The sequence below is a fragment of the Mercenaria mercenaria genome, chromosome 18 (genome assembly GCF_021730395.1).
Source record: "Mercenaria mercenaria strain notata chromosome 18, MADL_Memer_1, whole genome shotgun sequence".
In the NCBI taxonomy this organism is placed as follows: Eukaryota; Metazoa; Mollusca; class Bivalvia; order Venerida; family Veneridae; genus Mercenaria; species Mercenaria mercenaria.
The window spans coordinates 38,891,176-38,902,389 of record NC_069378.1 but is presented as its reverse complement, the minus strand read 5'-3'; the positions used below and the strand labels follow the sequence as shown (position 1 = coordinate 38,902,389).

Sequence of the window (11,214 nt, the reverse complement as noted above, 5' to 3'; positions counted from 1 at the left end):
ATTCTTAAGATCTTCTAAACCGCAAGACCAGTTTCAGAATGTTGTTTGTATCATCATCTTTGAGATTCCCTCTAGGTCATCAAAACAGAATTCTGGTTACCATGACAACGCAAAAGAAAACAAGTAAAATAACACATTTACCTGGGGTCTCATTTTTAAATGTTGTTTAGTTTATGCTCTTCCAACTTTATTCAGATTATTAAAATTTGTCAAACTACATAGTCATCAGAGATACAAAGGCAGTCACTCATGCGGCCAAATTCATCTTCTACCAGTACAGACACGGAGCCACTTGACCAGACAGGGACAGAGTGAGTACAGGGAAATATATACATATATTTTAAACATACAGGCATGTCTGGCTAACTTATCATAATGTTTTGTGAATAGACAGGCAGGTTCTTTAATGTGCTTGGTGTAAAGCACCAATACCTTGAAAAGTCGTCTTTCCTGGGAAGAACTAGTACCTGCACCTCTTAGTTGGTTTGGAGACATTCAAAAGTATCTTAGAAATTTTCAGTGCTTAGACAGAGATCCGAATTATTTCATCCACTGGTGTCAATTTAAAATAATTTCATTGGAATGTTACTACCATCTTGTCCAAAAGACGGAGTGCGTTTTCTTGATGGGAACATTTGCAGGCTAATATTCAAAGTAAATTTTGCAGAAATGTTTGTTTTTTTGAGTCTATCAAAAGTATTAACTGTCTGAGATTTGAAACTAAAACAAGTGACCTTTTGTGGCTCCCTTGATCTATAGTAAGATTGTTCTCATGAGAATACATTTTAATATTTTGGTCAAAAATATATTCCCTGTATAAATATAGTATAAATAAACTCGCTGTATAGTTATATATCCTGTATAAATAAACTCACTGTATAGTTATATATCCTGTATAAAACCTTCCCTGTCAGTATTCTGAACCAGGAAAATTTGAGCACACATATTTGTTTCTAACATTTATTTTAAGTGAATATGTTGCTTTTATAAAAAGAGAATAATTTATAAAAGTCCAACAACAAAATTTATGTTGAAAAAATGACAAATTTAACATCAATGTCCAAACAATACAAAGTACACTAGCATAATCATTTCTGTATAAATACACAACAAAGAATATTTAAAAATACATACTTTTATTTTCAATTTAGAATGCCATTTAAGTTATTGTACAATTAATAAATAATTTGTTTATACATTCAGTCTTCTTATAAATATTTGTTTACAAATGTGTACATGTAATATAGTAATGATTTAAATATATACATTTGATATCAACAAAACTAAGGGCGCCGTCATAGGGCTTGGTTCAGTCTGATCACATACTAAATTCCCACTCATAATAGAAAATTCGCTATTCGGCAGACAATATTTGTAAATAATATTTGTCATATCATGAGGTCGATCAGTATATTTACTTCTCTGTCATGAAATTTAACAATACTTATTTTCTTTTTGGCATATACCGAGTCAGTATGTAGTACATGTATATTATGAAATACTTTTTGCTTTGAGGGTCATTCATAATGTTCTGTCACAATTTCAACTCAGTAGACTTCCACAAGAAATGCTGATATTATGTCGCAAGCTCCAAAAGCATGACACCACTTTGCATATTCATGAAATTTGTGAAAAACTGGCAAATTTATTCAGTACTGAACTGGTGTTAGACAGAAACACTGGGCATTTTTCAAATATGATCATAACAAGCATTGAACAATCAGAAATTTGGCACTCATTAAATAAAAACCCCAGGAAAATAAGACTTCTTGTACAAGACCTTGTGTTATGTGCCTGAACCAAAGAGATGGTTGAAAAACAAAACAATGAAAGAAAACAAGAGGGTCATTGACCCTAAAGCGCTCACCTGTGTACAAGGCTTCAGAAGTGTTTGTATAAGTACAGAGTTAGGTTTCTTCTATGTTAGCCTATATTATATACATGTCACACACACTTTTGAACCTAGGGCAATAATTTGAACAATTATGGTAGACATTCCAAATCTGATATCGCACACCAAATATCAAGGCTAGCTATTATTGATTCAGAGAAGAAAAGTGACCACGCCCCCTGGCAGCCATGTTTTTTGATGAATCAGAATAATTTGAACAATCTTAGTAGAGGGTCACACAAGAACCATTTGTGCAAAATTATTTTAAAATCGGGCCAGCAGTTTCACACAAAAAATATTTTTAAAGTTTCCACTATATACATATAGGGAAAAGTGACCACGCCCTCTGGCGGCCATGTTTTTTGATGAATCAAAATAATTTGAAAATCTTGGTAGAGGGTCACACAAGGACCATTTGTGTAAAATTATTCTAAAATCGGGCCAGCAGTTTCACACAAGAAGATTTTTAAAGTTTCCACTATATACATATAGGGAAGTGACCACGCCCTCTGGTGGCCATGTTTTTTGACATATCAAAACAATTTGAACATTCTTGGTAGAGGGTCACACAAGGACCATTTGTGTAAAATTATTCTAAAATCGTGCCAGTAGTTTCACACAAGAAGATTTTTAAAGTTTCCACTATATACATATAGGAAAAAGTGACCATGCCCTCTGGCAGCCATGTTTTTTGATGAATCAAAATAATTTGAGTAATCTTGGTAGAGGGTTACACAAGGACCATTTGTGTAAAATTATTCTAAAATCCGGCAAGCAGTTTCACACAAGAAGATTTTTAAAGTTTCCACTATATACATATAGGGAAAAGTGACCACGCCCTCTAATCAGTATAATCTGAACAATCTTGGTAGAGGGTGACATAAGGACCATTTGTGTGAAATTATTTCAAAATCAGACCATCGGTTTAGGAGGAGATGTCAATTGAAGTTTTTATTATTTTTAGCTCTGGCAGCCCCTATGTGCAACCAAGCGGAACTGTTTGAACAACTTTGGTAGAGAACCATCCAAGGAACATCAAGGCCAAGTTTCATCAAAATCCATTCAGTGGTTTTGGAGGAGATGTTGTTTAAACACAAATGTTGATGACGGACGACTTGACGCAAGCACGGACGGATGCACGTACGACAGACACAGCGTGATCACAATACCTCACCATGAGCACTTTGTGCTCAGGTGAGCTAAAAAATACAAGCAAAACCATGGGTAGCCAGGACAGTCAGGAACACAACAATTTAAAGGTTTTATACACAATATTATTTAATTCTATTCGCTTCGTGTTGCAATAAGCCTCTCCAACAGCTTTTACAGGAAATGTTTATAACATTTTGTTCTAAAAATTTAAGAAGGACAGCATGCATGGAATTAAAACTTCTGCATATTACACCTGATAGCAGCTTTATGACATTCATAACATCCTATGTATTTAGTATGTTATTTATTACGGCTATTTTTTCCTATATAACTCACATAGTAACTAAGTTACCCCAGGGCGGGGCTTCTTTTAACCCCAGGGGCATAATTTGAACAATTTTGGTAGAGGACTACTAGACAATGCATCATACCAAATGTCAAAAGCATAGGTTGTATGGTTTCACACAAGAAGAATTTTAAAGTTTTTTTCCTATATAGGTCTATATAAAACTTTAGACCCCCAGGGCAGGGCCTCTTTTCACCCCAGGGGTACAATTTTAACAATTTTGGTTGAGAACCATAAGACAATGCTACAAACCAAATATCAAAGGTCTAAGTGTTGTGGTTTCAGACAAGATTTTTAAACTTTTTTTCATATATAAGTCTATGTAAAACTTGAGACTCCGGGCGGGGCCACATTTGACCCTAGAGGGATAATTTGAACAATCTTGGTAGAGGACCACTAGATGATGCTACATTACCAGATATCAAAGCCCTAGACTGTGTATAATAATAATAATGATAATACTAATGACTTTATTTTACGAGGCAAACATATTTGGAAACCAATCTTACATATGGGCCTCAACATATATACATATACATGAGAAAGAATATATTAATACAAACATATTAAAACATAATAAAATTACAATGAAATACATTTAACTAAATACATTTAACTAATTTAGTCTGTATATTAAATATTTATGTGATGGAATATTTTAGATTTACATAAGGTTTTGCTGCCCACCAGAGTACCACCATGACAAGAACGAAGTTTTAAATGTTGACTATGTTGTGTGGTTTTGTACAAGAAGATTTTCAAAGTTTTCCATATATAAGTCTATATAAACCATATTTGACCCTAGGGGAATAATTTGAACAATTTTGGTAGAGGACCACTAGATGATGCTACACACCAGATATCAAAGCCCTAGGCCCTGTGGTTTTGGACAAGAAGATTTTTAAAGTTTTTCCTTTCGGTTGCCATGGCGACCTGAGTTCTGCATGAAATTCAATTCTTTGAATAATTTTGAAAGGGGGCCACCCAAGGATCATTCCTGTGAAGTTTGGTGTAATTCTGCCCAGTGGTTTTCAAGAAGAAGTTTTTTTTAGAAAATGTTGATGGACACACGATGCACACCGCACGACGGACATTGAGCGGTCACAATAGCTCACCATGAGCCTTTGGCTCAGGTGAGCTAAAAATGACAATTTCCACTTCATAAGTTTGATAATTAAGATGTAAAAGAAAAACTATGACAGATTTGTAGTCATTCATATAACTTATAAGCAGTGTGAAGAAAAAAAACATTGGGATGAAATGAATACATGCACTGAGACACTGTTATTTAAATTACAATTAATAATTAAAATTCATACATATTTTATCATTAAAATTCAAAATATACCAAGTATCATGATATGAAATAGTTCAGACATTGACAATTTAAAATTTATTACAGCCTCGGTGCTAAGTTTATTCAATAAAATTATATCCCCGATTCCTATTAATTTATTTGATGTTTTTTTTCTGTGCATGCAATTTTGTGGACAATTTCTGGCCAGGTTTTGCTTGGTAGTCGAGGTTTTCAGCTAGTTTGCGGCATGTTAGCAGCAACTAGTTCGCGGGATGATTGCTGCAACTTGTTCGCGGATGCTCACAGCTACTTGTTCACCAGAAGTTCGCAGCAACTTGTTCGCGGCAAATCTAATTTGCATGTGAAACGTTAGCACTAAATGAACATCCTGCAAACATTGTATCAGTTGTATCAAAAGTTTTCACAGTATGTTTGCCTGATATTCGCAGCATGATTGCAACAAGTGTTTGTGGTAAACTTTAATATTTCCGAAAGGGATATATTGTTTCCTGAAAGATACTAATTCAAACATATTGCATATATTCAACTGATTTACGACAAATATTAGTAAAATTGGTAACAAGATCTAAGTTTGAAAATCACTTTAAAAAATCAAATTCAATGGCTGACTTCAATTGCATTTTCAAAAATATCAAAAACCTATTATCTTTAGATATTGTGGGTATTGATAAAATTAAAATACTTCTTAAAAGTGTTCAAATAATTATATTTCTAAATAATGAATATTTATAACTGTTTATGCTAGGAAGAAAGGGTAACCTTTTGCATATATAGTTATTCAAGAGAAAAAGAAAATCTAGGCCTATCCAGAAAATTAACAAGGGGGCAAAAACTCAAGTATATTTTTACCTTTGCACAGTACTAAGTTATAAATACCACTACAGAAATGATTTATACATTGTTACCAGGACATGATCTCAATTTCCATATATTAAGTCAATACTCTAGCTATTTTACCAAAGTTTTTATCATTTAATGCTATGAATCATTGGCAATTGTATCTAAGTACGTTGTTGCGTCATCTAACCCAGCTGAGAGGCACCCACTGAGGTTTGGACTGAAGTTCATTAATGACCGCTAGAAGCTGTTTAGAGGCCTTTATAATGTCATCGTTGATCAGTATAGCATCAAAGAAATGAGCGTATTTTATCTCTATTCTTGCTCCAATACTGAGCATGTCTGTAAAGTCTTCATCCTGAAAATATAATTATGCATGGTTTAGTAAATCTGACAGCTCAGATGCGGAAAAAGTGGTGCTGAAGTTTGTTGTTGTAGCTTAAAAGATGTGCAAGTCATCGTCACACACTTCGTCACATCAATTATTCTCTTAAGTTTATGTTTATATTATCCTTATTTTTATATACAAAATGATGTATATATAGGAAAAATTAGTATCTGTTTAAGTGCTCGCATAGAGCAGTCACAATACACAAACAAGAGGGCCATGATGGCCCTGTATCGCTCACCAGAGTTGATCTGCCCGACCTAGTTTTTGACCCCAAATGACTTAGTTTAGAATTTACCCTAAAGATCATCAAAACAAACATTCTGACCAAGTTTCATATAGACTGAGTCACAACGGCTGCCTTTAGAGTGTTCACAAACTTAATTTTCCTTTGATTTGACCATGTGACCTAGTTTTTGACCCCAAATAACCGAGATTAAAACTGGACCTAGAGATCATCAGGTTTCATAAAGATTGAGTCAAAATTTTGGCCTCTAGAGTGTTCATAAGCTTTTTTTTTGATCTGGCCTACTGACCTAGTTTTTGACCCCACATATATAGTATATATTAACTTCTTACCACATTGTTTGGTATAATTGCGGGTAATATAATACATTGTAAATATATTTAACTCTTCATGTACATCAGAGTAAATATAGGAAATTATTATATACCTATATAAATTCTGACAAAAATACGACTTGTATAAACATTGAAGATATACAATAAATACGACGTGTATAAACATGAAGATATACAATAAATGGGTCATTACAACAGTAGCTAGAAGTTTGTATTGTCCTTCTACCAGTACTTATATTTCTCTTATATAAATAAAATCTGAAAAGTAGATCCCTCGGAAGCACCGGGAGTCTTACGAGCTGTAACAGCAAAATTTACAGGGTTGACAGTGCGCAGTTTAAGCATTTATAGCACGTCTTATGTCACTATTTTCTACAATGTGGTACTTGAGTGGACATCACTATTTTCAATGATAATAAAACTGTACACACTGTTAGTAACCTAGTGGTTCCTCCTTCTAATGTTTTCATGGCCCTTGTCTGTCTTCTCGTCATTCTCAGTACTTCTAATGGAGGAGGTTTAATGAATATAACAAATGGTTTGATTTCAGCACAACGCAAAAACTTTAGAGCCTGAAAAGGAAGTTAACAGTTATGAATATATTCCTCCACCTAATGAAACTTTTCCTGAAATTTATTCGAATTAAGGTATCTACACAGTAAATGTATGCTTCTGATAAATACTAAAGAAAATGTGTACATTTTAACTGTTTAAAGTTTAATATATCTTCTTGGTATATATTATACACATAATAAACAACACAAAAGTATACCTTGGAGTATGAGTAACTGTTATTTAAAGCATCTGTTAACCAGCATATATATACATAAAGATGTGATATTCATACTTTATTTGTTATACGATACTGCAACTACAGAATGAAATAGCGATAAAAAAATTTTTTCCCGTAAAGTCAGATTAAAATCAAAGTAAACAAACCTTTCCAGACTGGATAGCAGATCTGACTGAGGCCAGTTTTCACATAATCGTATTCTAATAAAAATATACTTATACTGCATTGTAATAAAAATTAATTGTTTAAGTGTGCACACTAGGCAAAATAGCTGCATTCAATTGCAAATATCAGAAGTACTAAGCTATAACAGACCTGTGTATGAGGTGTTAGTAAACAAATCTTTCCGGATTGGATAACAGATCGGATTGAGGCATAACTGGTACCATATAAATTGCCTTTAAATTCTCCAAATTCTACAAACCTGAAATGAACAATGAACCAGCTATGGAATTTTTGTACTGTCACTGCGTTAAGACGATATAGGTGTGTGTGTGTGTTCGGGTTTAACGTCTTTTTCAGTTATATAAACGACGGTGTCTACTTGTAGCAGTGAGTACAATGCCCAACTTTATAGTGCTGCTTCACTGGAATATCACGCCATAGACACGTGGCATGATACCCCACCCAGTCACATTATACTGACACCGGGCTGGCCAGTCCTAGCACAATCCCCTTAATGCTGAGCACCAAGCGGGGAAACTGCTATTACCATTTTTTACGTCTTTGGTATGACGCAGCCAGGGATCGAACCCACGACCTCCCACACTCTAAGCGGACACTCTACCACTAGGCTACCGAGGCAGTTTGATATAGGTGTGAAAATATAGTAGTTTTGTAATATGCCGTCAAACCTACCTATATATAGAACACTGATGCATGCTTGATCTAAACAGAACAAAACAGCTAACCCGCATTTATTACTTTGTCAGTATCTTAAAAATTAATGAAGGATTTTTTTTTTGAAATTCAACACATGCTTGTTGATAAGAAATAAACATTTCAGTAAAATCAACATATGCCATTATATAATCACAGAAATTCATCAAGAACTGGCCAGAATTTAAAAGCTAGTGAACAATGTTACGTGAAAAGAAAATAACAATGAAATCGAAACATCCTTCTTACCAGAAAGAAACATTTAATATTTGTCTAATAAAAAGAGCAAAATTTACATCTACATATTCTTATATCATATTCACTCATGTTCTTAAAACAAAACTTGCACTTTTTTTAATTAAAACGGTATGCACTAGTAAGAGGAATGAAATGATATAGTTTTGTAATTCTGTATTCTTCGAAATTGTTGTTGCAAAAATATTCAATGGTCTTTTCAATTACGGACATAGACAAACACTCGTTATGTACAGTTGCTAAGAGATACGACCACTGATGATACATGATGAGACTGTACTCCAATAACAGTAATTAGATTGGAAAATCTATTATTCAACGTAACTCGTTGGGATCTCAAACGCTATACAAGACAATAATTTCATATGGAGGTGAAAAACTTATTGCTCTTGAAATTTTGAAACTAGTTTACACGGTCAAATCTTTGGGAAAGATTTTTTAACTAACTGCTACTCACATTTTTGACTGGATCTTCATGGAACCTTTTTGCCTATATAAATCATTTTATTCAAATTCAAATGTCAAAATTCTTCAATACACAATAACAATATCATGTCATATACGACCCCCATTTCAAGGTTTTGTCTTAGTGACTTAGACCTTGACACAAAGAGTAATGGTACTCTAGTGAGCGACTGAGGGCTGATGTGACCATCTTGTTTTAGTCACATGTTATAATACACTTAAACCCTTTCCCCCTGTATTATTTTACATGTACTATGGTCAGTGTTGTCACACATAGCCTCATTTTAGATTATAAATCCTTAACCCAATTTGAAGTTTTATCTTAAAACTGTCACAAAATGAAGAGGACTGTCTTCAAAGAAAGTGTTGTCCTATCACGTTTGTTTACTATAAAATCACATCAAAATCACACTGATGTGACCTTGTATTACTACTCAGACATTGTATCACAAGTTGCCCTGCTTAGCATTTAAGTTGGTCTCACCATTTATGGAAAATATTATGTTATTTTCACACCAAAATGCCAAAAATACATCCATAATGAATTTTATACAAACTGGCTTAAACTACCTCAATGGCCATCCAAGTGAAAACAAGAGGACCATGATGGTCCTGAATCGCTCACCTGTCCCCACATGACCCAGTTTTGAACTGAGTATGACATCGTTTTTTCTATTATTTGACACAGTGAACTAGTTTTTGAGCACATGTGACCCAGTTTTGAACTTGACCTAGATATCATCAAGATAAAAATTCTGACCAATTTTCATGAAGATCCATCGAAAAATATGACCACTAAAGAGGTCACAAGGTTTTTCTATTATTTGACCTAATGACCTAGTTTTTGAAAGCATGTGACCCACTTCTGAACTTGACCTAGATATCATCAAGGTGAACATTTTCACCAATTTCCATGAAGATCTCAGAAAATATGGCCTCTAGAGAGGTCACAAGGTTTTTCTATTTTTAGACCTACTGACCTAGTTTTTGATCATATGTGACCCAGTTTTGAACCTGACCTAGATAACATCAAGGTGAACATTCTGACCAATTTTCATGAAGATCAATTGAGAAATATGGCCTCTAGGGGAGGTCACAAGGTTTTTCTATTTTTAGACCTACTGACCTAGTTTTTTACCGCACATGACCCAGTTTCGAACTTGACCTAGATATCATCAAGGTGAACATTCTGATCAATTTTCATGAAGATCTCATGAAAAATATGGCCTCTAGAGAGGTCACAAGATTTTTCTATTTTTAAACCTACTGACCTAGTTTTTGACCGCACGTGACCCAGTTTTGAACTTGACCTATATATCATCAAGGTGTAGATATCATCAAGGTGAACATTCTGACCAATTTTCATAAAGATCCCATGAAAAATATGGCCTCTAGAGCGGTCACAAGGTTTTTCTATTTTTAGACCTACTGACTTAGTTTTTGACCGCACATGACCCAGTCTCAATCTTGACCTAGATATCACCAAGATTAACATTCTGACCAACTTTCATAAAGATCCCATGAAAAATGTGACCTCTAGAGTGGTCACAAGCACAAGTTTACGAACGCACAGACGGACGCACGGATGACGGACGCCGCGCGATCACAAAAGCTCACCTGTCACAAAAAAAGTGTTATAGTGTTCCATAAAGTGTCCGCCATTACGCGACACAGAATGATGGTCCATGTGCTGATCCTTTTAGTATTGTAAGGTCTCACATGTTTCCTGTTGATTGTTTCTTCTTCCATAATACACATAATACTCATTTTGATAAATGATTTCAGCATGTTATATCGTGTAATACGTACTTGTGATTGATTATCCCCCTTTCCATCTCCTCCCGAGGCACAAAGTGATATTCCCTAGAGTCCTGCTCGTGTTGTTTTCGTTTCCTGCTCGTGTCTGAGAAATTAAAGTCAACTGATGTGAGTCTAACAATGTAAGCTGACAATCTAGATATAGCAAACTTAATGATGTGAGTCTAACAATGTAAGCTGACAATCTAGATATAGCAAACTTACTGATGTGAGTCTAACAATGTAAGCTGACAATCTAGATATAGCAAACTTACTGATGTGAGTCTAACAATGTAAGCTGACAATCTAGATATAGCAAACTTACTTGACAACAGATACATACAGACAGAATAATGAAATAAGGAAGCGTCAGTAGTTAATTAAACTGGGAGTATCTTATATTAATGCATTTATATACCATATTATGTACACTAGATTTCAGTTGCATCTAGAGCTATTTTAAATAGTTTGTCATGCTACAACATTTAGAGTCTTTTTGACAGAGGTCAAC

At 34.3% G+C, this 11,214-nt stretch overlaps 1 protein-coding gene across 3 annotated transcripts in view; it reads right to left on the bottom strand.

Moving 5' to 3' along the window:
* Positions 1-976: 976 nt before the first annotated feature.
* Positions 977-11,214, bottom strand: part of LOC123538129 (MAGUK p55 subfamily member 7-like) — a 105,284-nt gene continuing 95,046 nt past the window's right edge. For all 3 annotated transcript variants that reach the window (XM_053529614.1, XM_053529612.1, XM_053529613.1), the window contains exons 15-18: positions 10,716-10,809; positions 7,623-7,731; positions 6,946-7,086; positions 977-5,902 (exon numbers count right to left, since the gene is read on the bottom strand). In XM_053529614.1, coding sequence (XP_053385589.1) covers positions 5,726-5,902; positions 6,946-7,086; positions 7,623-7,731; positions 10,716-10,809 — 521 coding nt within the window. In that variant the 3' untranslated portion in view covers positions 977-5,725. The remainder of the gene's footprint in view (positions 5,903-6,945; positions 7,087-7,622; positions 7,732-10,715; positions 10,810-11,214) is intronic.